This window comes from Phyllobates terribilis, unplaced genomic scaffold (genome assembly GCF_046119375.1).
Source record: "Phyllobates terribilis strain yellow unplaced genomic scaffold, ASM4611937v1 Scaffold_11__3_contigs__length_659146591, whole genome shotgun sequence".
In the NCBI taxonomy this organism is placed as follows: Eukaryota; Metazoa; Chordata; class Amphibia; order Anura; family Dendrobatidae; genus Phyllobates; species Phyllobates terribilis.
This window is the reverse complement of record NW_027362771.1, coordinates 411,398,727-411,418,145: the sequence shown is the minus strand read 5'-3', so window position 1 is coordinate 411,418,145 and position 19,419 is coordinate 411,398,727. Positions and strand designations below refer to the sequence as shown.

General features: G+C 43.6%; 1 protein-coding gene across 1 annotated transcript in view; it reads left to right on the top strand.

The window, feature by feature from the left end:
• Window positions 1-19,419, top strand: part of SHC4 (SHC adaptor protein 4) — a 127,469-nt gene that overhangs the window by 73,010 nt on the left and 35,040 nt on the right. Inside the window, exons 4-6 of the mRNA XM_073653074.1 lie at window positions 8,271-8,390; window positions 9,057-9,110; window positions 15,328-15,379. Of these exons, the coding sequence (XP_073509175.1) occupies window positions 8,271-8,390; window positions 9,057-9,110; window positions 15,328-15,379 (226 nt within the window). The remainder of the gene's footprint in view (window positions 1-8,270; window positions 8,391-9,056; window positions 9,111-15,327; window positions 15,380-19,419) is intronic.

Genomic DNA, 19,419 nt, shown 5'->3' with positions numbered 1-19,419 from the left:
GACTGAACAGCAATACTTTTAAGTAAAGAATAGAGAACTGAGAACTTGATTTATACTTGCGGAAGTGGAGACATTTACATCTAAAATTTTATATGGAATGCATTTTTTTAAAAAAGTTATCTATAAATTCAAGCAAGAACAGTCTCTCCACTTTGTAATTAAGAACTGAATATCGAAAACGACTTTGGCCATATGTGTTTACGTGGCAGTGCTTACATAGCATAGCAGAAAAATTAGTGTCGTAATTAATATATTATATAGTGATGTCATGATGCCCTTTGGGACTAAATCTACAACCAAGTACAGGTGGGTTGTGCTGAACATACTGTACATCAGCATTGGTACCACATTTCTGGGCTAGATGTAATTATGAAGTTGTTGTCAGGCTTTTGTCTATTCTTAAAGGGTTGTCCAGCCTTAGGGAACAAATCTGCAGTCAAACTATGTGACTACAGACTTGAGAATCATCAAAGTGCATACACTGCACGCTGTCAGTATTCTCCGATGCCAGAAGCTGCAGGCATGTGACCGAAAATATGTGATTTGCATACATTGTGTCACGTGCCAACTTTATGGGTGTAGCCTCGCTCAATGCAAATATATTGAGCAAGGCCGGACACGTCTAGTTGGAATGTGGCCGGAAGTATGCAAGTAGCATACTTGTGGTCACATAAATGGCCACTCCTGAAGAATCCTCACAACGCAAAGTGATTGCGCTGTGAGGATTTACAGGGCTAAGTGTACCCTAAAAGTGTACAAGTGTATCCCAAAGCCTGACAACTCCTTTAAAATCACATCAAAACAAACTATGGATTTACTACAGAATTGTTGTCAGCCTTAGACATATAGCCTAGTAAATGTTAACCCACTTTTAAATACCCTAATAGGGAATTCAGAGTAGACAGGAGGGAGTCTCTTATTTGGAGACAGTTGTTATTATTATTTATCGTAGTGTACATGAGAAGGGGTTACATACAGGATACAAATAGAAAAACTAACAATGACAGACTGGTACAGAAAGGAGGGGGTCCTGCCTTTGTGGGCTTACAGTCTACAGGAAGATGGGGAAGGACACAGTAGGGTAGTGGGTTGCCGCAGCTTTGGTGTTGGTGAGGTGGCAGCATGATTACTGCAGGCTGTAAGCCTTCCTGAAGTGGTGGGTTTTCAAGTACCATCTGAAGGTTCAGATTGTGGTGGATAGTCGGATGTTTTGAGGGATAGAATTCCAGAGGATAGGGGACCACTCTGGAGAAGTCTAGGAGGCGATTGGGTGAGGAACAAATTAGTGTGGAGGAGAGAGGGAAGTCTTGGGAGGACCGGGATTACATGTTGGAAGATATCGGGAGATTAGTTCGGCGATATAAGGAGGAGACAGATTATGGACGGCTTTGTAGGTCAGTGTTAGCAGCTTGAACTGCATACGTTGGGGAATTGGGAGCCAATGAATGGATTTGCAGAGGGGAGAAGCAGAGGAGTAATGTGGAGAGAGGTGGATTAGTTGGGCAGCAGAGTTAATGACGGACTGGAGGGGTGCGAGAGTGTTAGCAGAGAGGCCACAGAAGAGGATATTGCAGTAGTCAAGGCGGGAGATGATGAGGGCATGTACTAACATTTTAGTAGATTCAGGGTTAAGGAAAGGATGAATTCTGGAAATATTTTCGATTTGGAGGCAGCAGGAGGTGGCCAGAGCTTGGATGTGTGGTTTGAAGGGCAGGGCAGAATCAAGGGTAACTCCGAGGCACTGGACTTCTGGTACTGTGGAAAAAGTGGTGTCGTTAATTGTGATAGATAGATCAGGTAGGAGGGGAGGGTTAGGCGAGATGGAGGAAAGATGATGAGTTCCGTTTTGTCTACGTTGAGTTTTAGGAAGCAAGATGAGAAGAAGGAGGATATGGGTGATAGACACTTTGGGATTCTGGACATTAGAAAGGTTACATCTTGGCCAGAGAGGTAGATCTGAGCATTATCAGTGTATACGTGGTAATGGAAGCCATGGGACTTTACGAGCTGTCCTAAGCGAAAGGTAAAGATTGAGAAAAGTAGAGGTCCCAAAATAGAGCCTTGAGGAACACCAACAGAGCGAGGGTGAGGTGAGGAGGTAGTATTGGAATAGAAGACACTAATTGTACGGTTAGAAAGGTATGAGGAGATCCAGGAGAGGGCAAGGTCCATGACTCCATGGGAAGAGAGGATTGTAGTAGTAGGAAGTGATCGACTGTGTTAATGGCAGAGGACAGGTCTAGAAGGAGGAGTATAGAGAATTTTCTGTTGTCATGCACGCAGGTGGCGCACGTGGTTCATGGACCCACTGTGCCACGGGGTCGGGCTTACCTAGGAGGAGCGTAGCTAAGCGGCTACCTGGTTTTCACTGGAGCTCCTGATGGTGGACTCAGGCTTAAGCTGCATGCATCCAAAAGGTTCCCCTCCTAGGCAGTCCCTGGTACTGCAGCTGCTGACCCCAGGGGTCAGGATCACAGACACGAACACAGGCTTGGAGTCACTGGCAGTAGATGGTTCAGACTCTGTTCAGACTACACAGGTTCTGGATCCTAGTACAGAAAAGATACTGATACGGCAGTCACAGACAGGGCTGGATTTGGATACTGGAACAGGGTCTGACAGTACGGACTCTGGAACACTAAGTAGTTCTGATACAGGTTCTAGCACTGACAGAATGGTTACAGGGTTCTGGTACCGTCGGGGTGGCTTTAGGGTTCAGGTACCGCCGGAGCGGCTTCAGGGACTGCAGGTGCAACTTTAGGCTACAGCGACCGCTGGGTGAGGCTTCATGCTCAAGGAACTACACAGGATACTAGGACAGGTGACCTGGCAAAATACAGTTGCACACAAACTAAACAAGGAACTATAGGGGTTGCTTAGGCACCTCCCTACTGGGGAGGGTGCCTTTTATACAAGATGTCTCTCAGCCATTGTCTGAGGGCATTTTCAAAGTGCACCCACTGCCCCCTTAAGAAAAGCGCAGCGCGCGCACACTAGGTGTGTCGCTGGGAAGCCTGTGCGATGTGCACAGACCAGGAAGCAGGAGACGGGGAGCTCACCGCGCAACCGGGGCGGTGAGTATGTTGTTGTTCCTGCATGAAGGGGAAAAAGGGAACATGCAGGGGTGCCGGCAATAGTGTTACATCTGTTAGCTTCGGCGGTAAGTCATTAGTAATTTTGGTAAGGGCAGTTTCGGTGGCATGGTGCGGATGGAAGCCAGACTGTAGGTCGTCAAAGAGTGAGTTAGCAACACTTGCCAAAGCTTCTTAGTGAGATTGTTGTGCCAGGGTTGTCTATTGATTTGTTGCACTCTGACATGCACGAGAGCGGCGATCGAGTCAATAGCTGATGCGGGTGTGGCATTGTAGAAAACAGTGGCACTGTCTGTGTCATGGAGTGGAGACATAGAGGACAGTGGTAGAATAAAGTCAGAGAGTCTGTGTGTCTAGGTGTGCGAGGTTTCTGCGGGGGTGTGCTATTTGCTGGACATGGGAAGCATGTGAATAGGTCAGGGATGAGAAAGTGAGTAGATGGTGGTCAGATAGGGGGAGAGGTGAGGTTAGAAAGGGAACAGAGGTGGGTGAAGATAAGGTCTAATATTTGTCCATCCGTGTGGGTGGCTGTGGATGACCACTGGGGAAGACCAAAGGATGAAGCAAATGACAGGAGTTTGGAGGTGGCAGGCTGGTGGGTGTCAGTGGGGATGTTAACGTCACCGGGGGTGGACCTACCGCCGGTGCAACTGCATGGGGCCCGGCAGTGCAGGGGGGCCCTTGCCGGGAAACTAATTATGAGGGCAATCTGGCCTGCTTCTCAGAGCCCCAGGCTCCTGGGGGGGCCATGGCAAGATTGCCCTCATCATATGCGGCGGGCAGGGAGTGATCCCTGCAGCTCCGCTGCTGACAGGAGGAAAATGGCAGCAGAGCAGCAGGGATCCGTCCTCACTTCTGCTTCCTGCCCAGCGCTTCCTCCCTGACACAGGCCCGCACTGCTTGATGACATCATCATGCAGCGCGGGCCTGTGTCAGGGAGAAAGTTCCCAGAGACTAGGAGGATGCTGCAGGGGAGCGGGCTGAGAGGTAAGTTGTGTGTGTTTTTTTTTATACTAAAACTCTGGGAGAGGAAGGTGAGGTGAGGGAGAGCAATGATGGGGCTGGGGTGAGCAGTGATGGGGCTGGGGAGAGCAATGATGGGGTTGGGGAGAGCAATGATGAGGTTGGGGTGAGCAATGATGGGGATGGGGAGAGAAATGATGGGGCTGGGGTGAGCAATGATGGGGCTGGAGTGAGCAATGATGGGGCTGGGGTGAGCAATGATGGGGCTGGGGTGAGCAATGATGGGGCTGGGGTGAGCAATGATGGGGATGGGGAGAGCAATGATGGAGATGGGGAGAGCAATGATGGGGCTGGAGAAAGCAATGATGGGGCTGCGGTGAGCAATGATGGGGCTGGGGTGAGCAATGATGAGGTTGGGAAGAGCAATGATGGGGCTGGGAAGAGCAATGGTGGGGATGGGGAGAGCAATGATGAGGATGGTGGGGATGGGGAGAGCAATGATGAGGATGGGGAGAGCAATGATGGGGATGGTGGGGCTGGGGAGAGCAATGATGGGGCTGGGGAGAGCAATGATGGGGATGGGGAGAGCAATGATGAGGATGGGGAGAGCAATGATGAGGATGGCAAGAGCCCTTGCCAGGCAGCTAATGATGAGGGCAATCTGGCTTGCTTCTCAGAGCCCCAGGCTCCGGGGGGGCCATGGCCAGATTGCCCTCATCATATGCGGCAGGCAGGGAGTGATCCCTGCAGCTCTGCTGCTGACAGGAAGAAAATGGCAGTGGAGCAGCAGGGATCCGTCCTCACTTCTGCTTCCTACCCGGCGCTTCCTCCCTAACACAGGCCCGCGCTGCTTGATGACGTCATCATGCAGCGCAGGCCTGTGTCAGGGAGAAAGTTCCCAGAGACGAGGAGGATGCAGGGGAGCGGGCTTAAAGGTAAATTGTGTGTGTTTTTTTCATACTAAAACGCTGGGAGAGGAAGGGGAGGTGAGGGAGAGCAATGATGGGGATGGGGTGAGCAATGATGGGGATGGGGTGAGCAATGATGGGGCTGGGGTGAGCAATGATGGGGCTGGGGTGAGCAGTGATGGGGCTGGGAAGAGCAATGGTGGGGATGGGGAGAGCAATGACGAGGATGGTGGGGATGGGGAGAGCAATGATTAGGATGGGGAGAGTAATGATGGGGATGGTGGGGCTGGGGAGAGCAATGGTGGGGTTGGGGAGAGCAATAGTGGGGCTGGGGAGAGCAATGATGGGGATGGGGAGAGCAATGATGGGGATGGGGAGAGCAATGACTGGGGTGCTGGGAGAGAGCAATGGTGGGGATGGGGAAAGCAATGACGGGGGTGCTGGGAGAGAGGAATGACGGGGGTGCTGGGAGAGAGCATTAATGGGGGTGCTGGGAGAGAGCAATGATGGGGGAGCTGGGACAGAGCAATGACGGGGGTTTCACTTTGCTTGTACTGTAAAACCTTGTATATTTTCCGTGTGCACATAGCCTTACAGTTAATTGGGGAGAGTCACAGAGACTGAATAATTTATATTATTGGCCGGTGGAGATTATAGTTAATGGGGGGCACAGTGCTGCTTATCACTTTATATTTTGATTACTAAGTGGCTAATAGTATATTAATGGTGGGGTACATATCTGTATTCAGGGGTGCAGTGCGGGGGAGACGCCTGTATGTATACAATATATATGACCATGTTATTTTTAGGGCTGCACTGATCATTGTGACAAGACAAGTCGTGGCTGGGAGATGTAGACATGAATGTCTGACCAGATGGAGAAGAAGCAGCAGAAACTGACTCTGATCAGATAAGATGTCAGCGGTAAGTACCTGGATGTAAATATTATTCTGTATCTGCACTATAAGACTTGGAGTGATAATGTTATCTGTAAAATTCCTTAGGCTGCATTCTCACATTTGTGTGAAATGTCTGTGTGCTGCCAGATTTTTTTATTGGATGGACTATTTTTTTTTTATAGGTCCATTCACACATCCATGAAAATCATGGATCTGAGAATGAGATCCGTGAGGGTCGGAGAATGTCCTGTTCTGATCTTATATTGAGGATTAGAATAGGACATGCTCAATGCATCTGTAAAAGCGAGCAGCACACCGACACTGCACACAGATGTGGGAATGTAGCCTTATTATGTATAGCACAGTCCCTTAGTATATAGTGTACTCACTTATTATGTATAGCGCCATCCTTAGTTACATACTGTAGTTTCCTCTTTTATTATGTATAACACCCTCCCTTATTACCTACCATCCTCTCTAGCTATATATGGTGCCTTCTCTTATTATATAGCTTCCTCTGCTGTTAAGTAAAGAACTGTCCCTTACATAGCGTATTCTTGTTATTTTTGTCAGTCACAGCGCCCTCTCTTTATTACATAGTCGTCCCGTTAGGTATAAAATGACTGCTGATGAACAGCCGGTAACCAGAAGACCAGTCCATCAGCTCCTCCATAAGAAAAGAAGCTTTCCCTTGCTCCATCAGCCGTTATTGCATTATATATCTAATAAGAGAGGATGCTATATAATAAAGACAGGGGGCTATAAATAATCCAATATGTAAGGGACGGTACTGCACATAACAAGAGAGGGCACTGTGTAATAAGGGATGGCAATATACATAATAAAGGAGGCTATGTAAGAGGTATAGATGTGTGTGTGGCTATATATATATATATATATATATATATATATATATGTAGCTTTGTCGCCATAAAAGACACATTTCTTTCACAGGGGCCCCAAGCAGTCAGTGTCTGCCCCTGAACATCACCCATGATGATGGTGGGAATGTCAACAGAGAGAAAGTGCAGAAGCCAGGTGGAGAAGTGGTCAATAAAGGCAGTGTCCAGGCCCGGGGGGTCGGTATATGACGGCCACTTGGAGGTTGAAGGGAGAGTAGGTACTGACAGAATGCACTTCAAACGAAGGGAAGATGCGGGAGAGTAGAGGTGGGATTGGGTTGAAGGTGCAGTTAGAACGAAGAAGATCCACTCCTCCACCATGTCTACTGCCAGGGCAAGTAGTGTGGGTGAAGTGAAGGCCACCGTAACACAGCTTAGCTGGCGAGGCTTTGTCGGAGTGTGTCAGCCATGTTTTAGAGAGGCACAGGAAGGATAGTTTACGAAAGGTAAAGAGGTCGTGGATGACGTGGAGTTTATTACAGATGGAATCGGCATTCCAAAGTGCACCAGAAAAAAAGAGTGGCGGAGAGGGGGTCAAAGGAACAGGTTTTATTTTGGAGAGATTGTGATATTTTCTGGCAGGTGGTGGGTGATGGGAAGGAGAATTAATGGCGGGTAACAGCTGTGGAGTTCCCGGATTGGGAGCCAGCAGTGAGGAGAAGCAGAGAGAGAGAGAGAGAGAGAACATGGGAGGAGCGTGGTCTGTTTATTTTGTTTTAGTAGAAGGGATCTGAGGTTAAGGAGCAGGTCTGCTGATGTGGTCAGGTGGGGAGTAAGAGGGAAGAGGAGATAAACATTTGTTTGGAGAGTGCTGTGGTTTGGGGTTAGTGAAGGAAATTACGGATTAGTGGAACAAAAACTGTAAGGGCATAAATTAGCATGGTGAGACCTAAGTGTGGCAGATAGAGGTAAGCACAGTTAACAGTGGTAGCTCTTACCTTTTGGTCACTTCTGGGACATTTCTGGTATATTTCTGATGTGCACTTAAAAGCTCCACTTGAGAAGATGCAATCAAGATGTTACAAAGAAGGTCTCATTCTACTGAATAGCAGGCAAATTTAACCACTGCACAAACAGGCAACTGATTTCAATGGATCCAATGTAAAGCTTCATTACTCCTTTGATGGTGCTGCATGGGAATTAAAGACTTACTGCCATGTTATGCCACAGACAACTGATTGATGTAGGTCCCATTAGCAGGAGACCTTATGATTTGACTATTTTCAAGGAGACATTCTAGCAAAGAAAAATTGTCAATGTTAACAACCGCTTTAAGCAGCATGTAGTGTTGTGTCCTCATGTAGCTGTTGTGGTTGCACCTCTTTGGATGTCTCCTAAAAATCATCTATGTATCCATATGTTTAAGTTTTTTTTTTATTATGACAAGGAGGGAATAGCAAATGCTTTAGAAGATTTAGAGCTTATATATCAAGCCAACATATAAGTAGCATAGGGTCAGGATTTCTGTTAGCACCACAAATGATTTTCTATCTTTTTCTATTTTAGCCTCCTGTAAAATTCCTTTCCTCCATTCTGGGGAAGAGTAATCTCCAGTTTTCTGGAGTTAACGTCAAGTTGACCATCTCCACCAACAACCTTATGCTGACTAACATTGACACCCAGCAGGTATGTGTGAAGACTGTGCAAATATACACCATGGTATAGTATGTTACAAATGTAGGTTTATTGCTGCAATTGAAAACCAGCTTCATACAACCGATTGTCACACCCCACATTCAGATGTATGGGAAGCCTGAGATTTCTACAACAAATCTGCCACCTGTGAATATATCCATATAGTCACCATTCTCGGCCACTGAATAGTCACCTCTTGAAATCAGATGCCATCCAATGTTTTCATTGCCACCAGAATTTCCCTAAAGCAAAAAGCTAAACCTGATAACCTTTTAAAATATATGTGCTTCTGGGTAGATGTTAATTCATGATGTCACCGGAGGAGTAATCTGGGGAAGTAACTACAAGGAAAAGGAAAAGTGATGAAAACAAATGAACAAAAGAATAATGAGGCAAACTGATAATTGAATGGGAGGACTAACACAATAATACTGATTGTAGCCGGAGGGACTGCCCTTGTTTCAGCAATAGAAATATAAATAAAGATGTATGAACCTCCCTCCCGGCCGGTGTCTGAATTACTCCAGGATATAAAGTGCAGTGAAGCATCGAGGGTAGTGAGGAAAGGGTGAAGATATTTATCACCATACATTGGATTATGAATAGGTCTTGTGTGACGTCGCCATAGTCTTTACCCTCTCTTTGTAATTTTCTTAGGTAGTTGCAAATCACCATATGCAATCAATATCATTTGCTTCTGGTGGAGATCCGGTAAGTATTATATTCCTTCTGTTTTAAAACAGTTTATATTATGTCATTTTATATATATATATATATATATATATATATATATATACAGTACAGACCAAAAGTTTGGACACACCTTCTCATTTAAAGATTTTTCTGTATTTTCTTGACTATGAAAATTGTACATTCACACTGAAGGTATCAAAACTATGAATTAACGCATGTGGAATTATATACTTAACAAAAAAGTGTGAAACAACTGAAAATATGTCTTATATTCTAGGTTCTTCAAAGTGGCCACCTTTTGCTTTGATGACTGCTTTGCACACTCTTGGCATTCTCTTGATGAGCTTCAAGAGGTAGTCACCGAAAATGGTCTTCCAACAATCTTGAAGGAGTTCCCAGAGATGCTTAGCACTTGTTGGCCCTTTTGCCTTCACTCTGCGATCCAGCTCACCCCAAACCATCTTGATTGGGTTCAGGTCTGTTGACTGTGGAGGCCAGGTCATATGGCGTAGCACCCCATCACTCTCCTTCATGGTCAATAGTGTTTGGAGTCATTGTCCTGTTGAAAAATAAATGATGGTCCAACTAAACACAAACCGTATGGAATAGCATGCCGCTGCAAGATGCTGTGGTAGCCATGCTGGTTCAGTATGCCTTCAATTTTCAATAAATCCCCAACAGTGTCACCAGCAAAGCACCCCCACACCATCACACCTCCTCCTCCATGCTTCACGGTGGGAATCAGGTATGTAGAGTCCATCCGTTCACCTTTTCTGCGTCGCACAAAGACACGGTGGTTGGAACCAAAGATCTCAAATTTAGACTCATCAGACCAAAGCACAGATTTCCACTGGTCTAATGTCCATTCCTTGTGTTCTTTAGCCCAAACAAGTCTCTTCTGCTTGTTGCCTGTCCTTAGCAGTGGTTTTCTAATAGCTCTTTTACCATGAAGGCCTGCTGCACAAAGTCTCCTCTTAACAGTTGTTGTAGAGATGTGTCTGCTGCTAGAACTCTGTGTGTCATTGACCTGGTCTCTAATCTGAGCTGCTGTTAACCTGCGATTTCTGAGGCTGGTGACTCGGATAAACTTATCCTCAGAAGCAGAGGTGACTCTTGGTCTTCCTTTCCTGGGGCGGTCCTCATGTGAGCCAGTTTCTTTGTAGCGCTTGATGGTTTTTGCAACTGCACTTGGGGACACATTTAAAGTTTTCCCAATTTTTCGAACTGACTGACCTTCATTTCTTAAAGTAATGATGGCCACTCGTTTTTCTTTACTTAGCTGCTTTTTTCTTGCCATAATACAAATTCTAACAGTCTATTCAGTAGGACTATCAGCTGTGTATCCACCAGACTTCTGCACAACACAACTGATGGTCCCAACCCCATTTATAAGGCAAGAAATCCCACTTATTAAACCTGACAGGGCACACCTGTGAAGTGAAAACCATTTCCGGTGACTACCTCTTGAAGCTCATCAAGAGAATGCCAAGAGTGTGCAAAGCAGTCATCAAAGCAAAAGGTGGCTACTTTGAAGAACCTAGAATATAAGACATATTTTCAGTTGTTTCACACTTTTTTGTTAAGTATATAATTCCACATGTGTTAATTCATAGTTTTGATGCCTTCTGTGTGAATGTACAATTTTCAAAGTCATGAAAATACAGAAAAATCTTTAAATGAGAAGGTGTGTCCAAACTTTTGGTCTGTACTATATAAATTGGGTAAATTTTGAAAGTGTCCCCAAGTGCAGTTGCAAAAACAAAAAATCAAGCGCTACAAAGAAACTGGCTCACATGAGGACCGCCCCAGGAAAGGAAGACCAAGAGTCACCTCTGCTTCTGAGGATAAGTTTATCGAGTCACCAGCCTCAGAAATCGCAGGTTAACAGCAGCTCAGATTAGAGACCAGGTCAATGCCACACAGAATTCTAGCAGCAGACACATCTCTACAACAACTGTTAAGAGGAGACTTTGTGCAGCAGGCTTTCATGGTAAAATAGCTGCTAGGAAACCACTGCTAAGGAAAGGCAACAAGCTGAAGAGACTTGTTTGGGCTAAAGAACACAAGGAATGGACATTAGACCAGTGGAAATCTGTGCTTTGGTCTAATGAGTCCAAATTTGAGATCTTTGGTTCCAACCACCATGTCTTTGTGCGACGCAGAAAAGGTGAACGAATGGACTCTACATGCCTGGTTCCCACCGTGAAGCCTGGAGGAGGAGGTGTGATGGTGTGGGGGTGCTTTGCTGGTGACACTGTTGGGGATTTATTGAAAATTGAAGGCATACTGAACCAGCATGGCTACCACAGCATCTTGCAGCGGCATGCTATTCCATCCGGTTTGCGTTTAGTTGGACCATCATTTATTTTTCAACAGGACAATGACCCCAAACACACCTCCAGGTTGTGTAAGGGCTATTTGACCAAGAAGGAGAGTGATGGGGTGCTACGCCAGATGACCTGGCCTCCACAGTCGGCAGACCTGAACCCAATCGAGATGGTTTGGGGTGAGCTGGACCGCAGAGTGAAGGCAAAAGGGCCAACAAGTGCTAAGCATCTCTGGGAACTCCTTCAAGATTGTTGGAAGACCATTTCCGGTGACTACCTCTTGAAGCTCATCAAGAGAATGCCAAGAGTGTGCAAAGCAGTCATCAAAGCAAAAGGTGGCTACTTTGAAGAACCTAGAATATAAGACATATTTTCAGTTTTTTCACACTTTTTTGTTAAGTATATAATTCCACTTGTGTTAATTCATAGTTTTGATGCCTTCAGTGTGAATGTACAATTTTCATAGTCATGAAAATACAGAAAAATCTTTAAATGAGAAGGTGTGTCCAAACTTTTGGTCTGTACTGTATATATATACACTGTATATATACACTACCGTTCAAAAGTTTGGTGTCACCCAGACAATTTTGTGTGTTCCATGAAAACTGATACTATTATTTATCAAATGAGATGCAAAATGAATCGAAAATATAGTCCATACATTGACAAGGTTAGAAAAAATTATTTTTATTTGAAAGAATAATTTTCTCCTTCAAACTTTGCTTTCGTCAAAGAATGCTCCCTTTGCAGCAATTACAGCATTGCAGACCTTTGGCATTCTAGCTGTTAATTTGCTGGGGTAATCTTAAGAAATTTCACCCCATGCTTCCTGAAGCCCCTCACACAAGTTGGATTGGCTTGATGGGCACTTTTTGCGTACCATACAATCAAGCTACTCCCACAACAGCTCAATGGGGTTGAGATCTGGTGACTGCGCTGACCACTCCATTACAGATAGAATACCAGCTGCCTGCTTCTTTCCTAAATAGTTCATGCATAATTTGGAGGTGTGCTTTGGATCATTGTCCTGTTGTAGGATGAAATTGGATCCAATCAAGCGCTGTCCACAGGGTATGGCATGGCGTTGCAAAATGGAGTGATAACCTTCCTAATTCAAAATCCCATTTACCTAGTACAAATCTCCCACTTTACCAGCACCAAAGCAACCCCAGGCCATCACATTACCTCCACCATGCTTGACAGATGGCATCAGGCACTCTTCCAGCATCTTTTCAGTTGCTCTGCATCACACAAATGTTCTTCTGTGTGATCCAAACACCTCAAACTTTGATTCGTCTGTCCATAAAACTTTTTTTTACAATCTTCCTCTGTCCAATGTCCAGTGTTCTTTTGCTCATATTGATATTTTCTTTTTATTAGCCAGTCTCAGATATGGCTTTTTCTTTGCCACTTTGCACTGAAGGCCAGTATCTCGGAGTTGCCTCTTCACTGTAGACGTTGACACTGGCGTTTTGCGTGTACTATTTAATGAAGATGCCAGTTGAGAAGCTGTGAGGCATCGATTTCTCAAACTAGAGACTCTAATGTACTTGTCTTGTTGCTCAGTTCTGCAGCGGGGCCTCCCACTTCTCTTTCTACTCTGGTTAGATCCTGTTTGTGCTCTCCTCTGAAGGGAGTAGTACACACCATTGTAGGAAATCTTCAGTTTCTTGGCAACTTCTCCCATGGAATAGCCTTCATTTCTAAGAACAAGAATAGACTGTCGAGTTTCACATGAAAGTTCTCTTTTTCTGGCCATTTTGAGAGTTTCATAGAACAAACAAATGCAATTCTCAACTAGCTCAAAGGAAGGTCAATTTTATAGCTTCTCAAATCAGCCAAACCTTTTTCAGATGGGCTAACATACTTGTGCAAGGGTTTTCTTGGGTTTTCTAAACATCCATTAACCTTCTTACACAGTTAGCAAACACAATATACCATTAAAACACTGGAGTGGTGGTTGTTGGAAATGGGCCTCTATACACCTATGTAGATATTGCAATAAATAATAAGACATTTGCAGCTAGAATAGTCATTTACCACATTAACAATGTATAGAGTGTATTTCTGATTCGTTTAATGTTAGCTTCATTGAAAAAAAATGTGCTTTTCTTTCAAAAATAATGAAGCTTCTAAATGACCGCAAACTTTTGAACGGTAGTGTGTATATATATATTTTTTTTACTGAATTATTCTCTATGGAATAGCCCAGCAGACTGCACTTTTACATACAGAAGAAAAAAGGTATACAACATGTGCTAGTCTGACAGACATCAAAAGCACACTCTTGTCTTCTGTCAGGTGACTATTGGTATGTCTGACATATTCGACAGCGAACAGATACTGCATAATGTTGTGAGAACCCACTCCATCTGTCTATATCTGTTTACATCAAGACACATCCTAAATGTTATCTAATCACACTTTTCTATTTGTTAAATGTTATTTGTATGAAATTATTCGGGGCCACAAAGAGGCCAACTGTAATGTCCTCCAGCAGAAATACTAAAATAAGGCCCCACCAGAGAAAAGTAGGGTGAAACATCTGATTCCGACCATAGTGAACGATCATCAGCTGCCTGTGGACCGATGGTCGATTGAGGAACATTTGTTACCATTCAAAAGACCAATTGTGCATGTTGGATTTTTTTGGGCTGATCATAAGTACTCATAGAATCATAGAATGTTAGAGTTGGAAGGGACCTCCAGGGTCATCATGTCCAACTCCCTGCTCAATGCAGGAATCACTAAACCATCTCAGACAAATGTGTGTCCAGCCTCTGTTTGAAGACTTCCATTGAAGGATAACTTACCGCCTCTCGTGGAAGCCTGTTCCACTCATTGATACTGGCTGTATCATTAGTTGAAAAAATCCAACAAGGCCAATGCAGTCTGAGATAGGTTTTTTGAGTATTTGTCTGACCAAAGAATTACTGTTCCTCAGCACAACCAGATAAGTATATGGCACTCAGTGTGAATGGTGCACGAGTAAAGGTTCCACCCCATTGAGTATTTGTATCAGAATACTCTGCACAGTGCCGAGTATTCTGTTCCTCAGCACAAACAGTGGTATGGCTAAGGAAATTGAACTCAGCTTCGCAAAGATGTGATTTATGTTTTAAGGTGGGGGAGAATCACTTTTTCACACAGGGCCCAGTAGGTTTGGATTTCTTTTTTCCTTAATAATAAAGACCTTCATTTTGAAACTGCATTTTGTGTTTACTTGTGTTATCTTTGTCTAACATTTACATTTGTTTTGTGATCTGAAACATTTAAGTGTGACAAAAATTATACAAAAGAATAAGAAATCAGGAAGGGGGCACACACTTTTTTACACCACTCTATTTGTTTCATATGTATGGGGGCCTTTATTGTCCAGAAAAGTGTCTGGCCCAGTGATTACTACTTTATCTCATATGTCTATGTATGTTGAGCTTCTGATACATCTATTTACATGTGAGTTAAGGACATTAATATCTATTTTGTAAACCACTCTCTTAGGGTATATGCACACATTCGGTATTTGCAGCAGAGAAAATCTGCTGCAAATTCTGGACTGTTGGTAGCAAAAAATGCTGCATAAAATATGCAAGTTTTTGCGTGCTTTTTTAATGCGTTTTTTTTCCCATTCATTGTGAATAAGTGTAAAACATTGCAAAATGCTGAAAGAATTGACATTCTGCAGATATGAAACTACTTCAAATCTGCAACGAAAAATGAGCAGCTTATGAATGAGATTTTACAAACCTTATTCACTTTGCTTGTATTGTAAAACTCTGCGGTTAAATTGTGGCAAAAATGCAACGTGTGAACATACCCTTATACTTTCTGTTCTTTATGTTTAGTATTCCTATAACAGTTGCATGATCTATGGAGTTTTAACACTTAAAATGTATTTATTGTTTTAGGACACAACTGACTATGTTGCATATGTAGCTAAAGATCCAGTAAACCAAAGAGGTAGGACATACATTATATATTTCTGTTTCTATTCTCGAGCAGTTACCTTTGTTCACGGTATTGGATCTGTACAATACACAAGGGTCATAAGGAAAGTTGTAGTATCAAAAATCCTTGGAGCTTATTCAAAGTAAGCTAAGAGCAGAGCAGGACAGCTTTTACCAAAAATGTAGTGGTATTGTGCACTGCAAGTGTAGTTATAGGAGAACCAATAAGGCTGTGTGCCCAAGATGCGTTTTTGGTGCGTGTTTTGGTGCATATTTGCAGCGCGTAAACGCTCCAGAAACGCATTGCATACCTTATCCCATGACTTCCTATGACATTCTGCAAGTTCTGTGCACATGGTCCGTATTTTTTCTGCGCAGATTTTACTCGCAGAAAAAATACGGACATGACCAATTCTTGTGCGTTTCTGCATGTGTATTTTCCTATACAATGCATTGGAAAAACGCATGGCAAATACGCATGCAAATACGCGTCAAATACGCATGTAAAAACCGCATGCGTTTTTCTGCCAAGGAGATGCAGAAATACTCAGGAAAATTTCTGCTTCATTTCTCCATCATGGGCACTAAGCCTTAGACCGGCTTCACACATCCAAGGTTTGCAGTCCGTGAATGGACCATGACTTCCAGACCAGCTCTTGGTCTCCTGACCTGAATTCTACAGCCTCGTATATGCCTATGAGTTTGTTGAGTTCGGGTCATGAGATCTCATCTATAGATGTTCTGTGTAAATCGGACGTTTGAAACTGATCAAAGGCTTTGAGACTACAAGGCACTGGAGAGCATCCCAAAAATATGGTTGAACAGGACCTGGATGACACAGATCTCTGGCCAACTGCAGAGGAAGAGCTCCATGCAGGAAAATGCAATCTGTGTCCTGCAGAAAGTAGATCAACTGTGGACCAGTTAGAGACATATAGGTGTCACGAAATGGCTCAGATCCCAAGGAACTTGAATGCATTCAGTGAAAACCAAATGATGTGGAGGAACTTCAGTGAAGCTATAATTTGTCCTTAGCAGTTATTTAGGGTTCAAGAAGTGAGATAGTGACCTCTCTGTGGGCTAGGCTGTTTTTTATATGCAGTTTTGATAAAATGACGGTGTTATCAGCAGGAGATTATCATTTGAGGACTTGTAAACTTGCTGCCAGGTAGTTATGCATTTACATGAGCTCTGTATTACCTGGCCCCCATCACTGATGGGCAGTTTTATATGTAAACTGTACATAGGCAGAAAGCTGCCAATCAGTGGTGTGGGCGGGGTTATACAAGGCTCAGCATTCAGAGAACTGGTAGATCTGCAGCAGATAAAACAGGGATTGTATCAAAATGACAGCAAGCAGCCCAGTAAGTGACACATCACTGGAATCAGGGTCTCTTCCCCTGCATTATGCTGCTCTCAGATGGGATAGTGAAAACCTGGTGAAAGATTCCCTTTAAAACCTAAATCAAAGCTGAAAATAAAGATATTACAGGGGTAAAATCAAACAGAGCCATTCAATTAACCATTTCCAATACACAGCTGTCTGGATTTCTATTTCTTTTAGTATCTCATATTGGCATAAAGCATAAATAAACGAGATGTCATTAGTCTGGGACTTTACATTGGGACATATGTAATCCAATGAACATACAGATGGATACAACAAAATGTCTTGTTGATAGGACTTAATGGTGTGATGTTGCTGCGTGGCATTCCTTTACATATGAAGCAAAGTATACTAGACAGATAGGAAAGAGAGAGAAAAAATAGAGCATTTCTTTGTGGCTACATAGCCTGCATTAGTCATGGAGGAGTCAGACTGAAGCTGAACAGAGTCTCCAGTATCCTCCAGGAAATCAGATTTATCAGCGGCAGAGATACAGGAAAAGCCAGTAACAAGGGTTATTTTTTTGTTCAGTTATCAACAGCTTTGGTTCCTCATCTGCTGCGTATCTCCACCAGGAACACAAGCTGCTTCATTATCATGTCGGACCAAATAAGCTTCATAGAGTTAGCAGAGCTCGATCTGAAAATGTACATGTACATACATGAAACAAGTGTCGGACTGGAGTGCCAAGGGCCCACCAGTAACCAGCTCCAGGGCCCCCATTTCAGCTAAATGATAATGTATCACAAATTTATATAACAATGAGCTGCACAGTTAAATGAATAAGAAGCCGCCTTTCTCTGTACATAGTGATTCAAGTATATAGTGCAAAGTACTGCTCCTATAAGAGGGTGGTGGCCCACTCCTGCAAAGGGGCCCACCGGAGGATTCTCCTGTGGGCCAGTCCAAGCCTGGGCACATGATCGCAGACATCACTTTAGTAAGAGAGAGCTGATTCTATAGAAAAGGGTGCAAATAACTCTAGCGACATACAAAGTGAATGTGAAGGTCTCAAGTTGTTTTTGCACATTGGTTCAGGATTAGGATGGTTACGTTTTCAGGCAGCTTGCATTGTGACAAATTGTATCTCATCCAACAAATGGATTTGATCACGAAATCTAAACTATGTGACATGGCCACTAAATAGCCTCACTGCTGTATGTATGTCAGAAGTGAAAAGGAAGTCAGTGATGCACTACATGATGTGCATTGTTAAACCTCCACCAATTGGCAATATGTTTGCCTGGTGGTGGTAGTTTAATAGCCCGGTCTAACGCTCAAATGCCATTGTTCTCGGCAGCATGAATCCTGTTCAGGGTCGTCAACTTGACTTTTTATTTTTTCTGGACAACTTATCAAACAATCACGAACAGAAGATATTTTTACGGACACATTGGAAAACCATCATAAATCATTATGATTATAAGCGATACATGTTTACAACCCATAATTCGGGTATGAAGACATTATCTGCATTCATTATGAACTATAAAATGATGATAATTACAGTAAAAAAATCTGTATAAGTTTCTTCAACTTCAAAAGAAATCAGACTCCTTTAATTTTTTTATGGTCATGGCAAAAAAGTGCCCTATTTTTTGGACTGTCCTGAAATCTATGGACGGTTGGCAACCCAGGTCCTGTTTACAAAAAGGATAATGTGCTGCTGTGAATGGTAATCTATTGTGCAGCACAAAAGATCCTTTCACCTGACGATGGAATGAGGGTTTTTAGCTTCTTTGTCTGGTGATCAGCAGCCTGTTTGGACTATACGATTATCATAAAACAAGCATTGCAAGAACGATGATCATGCAGTGTAAACGGACCTTTACTCAGAAGCAATGTGCAAGCAGCAATTAGCATCTCAGATCTGTTTGGAGAGCTGTCCAGTGTGAATATCATCCTATAGAAGCCCTTATATGAGGTCCAACTGAGATATTTTTGGAAAAAATAAATATTTCTAAAATCTTGAATTTACATACTCTGATCATATTTCCTCTGGAGTAACTATGTTCTATCACACTGCAAAGACTGAAGTCAGTTGACTCTATGAGAAGCCCTACAGCAAGCAGCTAATTCTGGGAAAGGAAGAGCAGACCATGAGCCCACTGGAGGCAGGGGTCAGCATAAGAGCATTCCCTGTGCAGTGCTCCATTGTTGCTCTAGGTAACAAAGGGAAATATGAGCTAATGGTAACTGAATAATGAAGGTATTGAAAAGGGAACATTTTCCTTTAATTTGAAAGCATTCTTTTTTAACTGTAGTACTCGCAAAGGTTCATGGACACTGCAGTCTATGCTTTTATTTCGTATTGATACCTAATGGGACTTTAGGTAGGGATGTATGTATGCTCCATTGGACTCTGTGTGGAGGTATTGTTCCTTACTAGTGATGGGCGAGCACTAAAATGCTCGGGTGCTCGATGCTCGGGTTGAGCACATTGGAATACTATGGGAAACTCGAGCATTTTTCAGGCGGCTCCCCCTGGCGGTCTGCAGCGGGCCTAAAAATTGCCCAAATCGATGGGAACAATGCTCAGGTGACATGGGAACAGCATGGGGAAGACCCCTGGAAGCATTTGTGACTCCCAGGTCACTTCTGTCAATAACGTTGTCAGAGGTATTACGCCACTTTTAAAGGACTCATAATAAAACATACAAAAACTA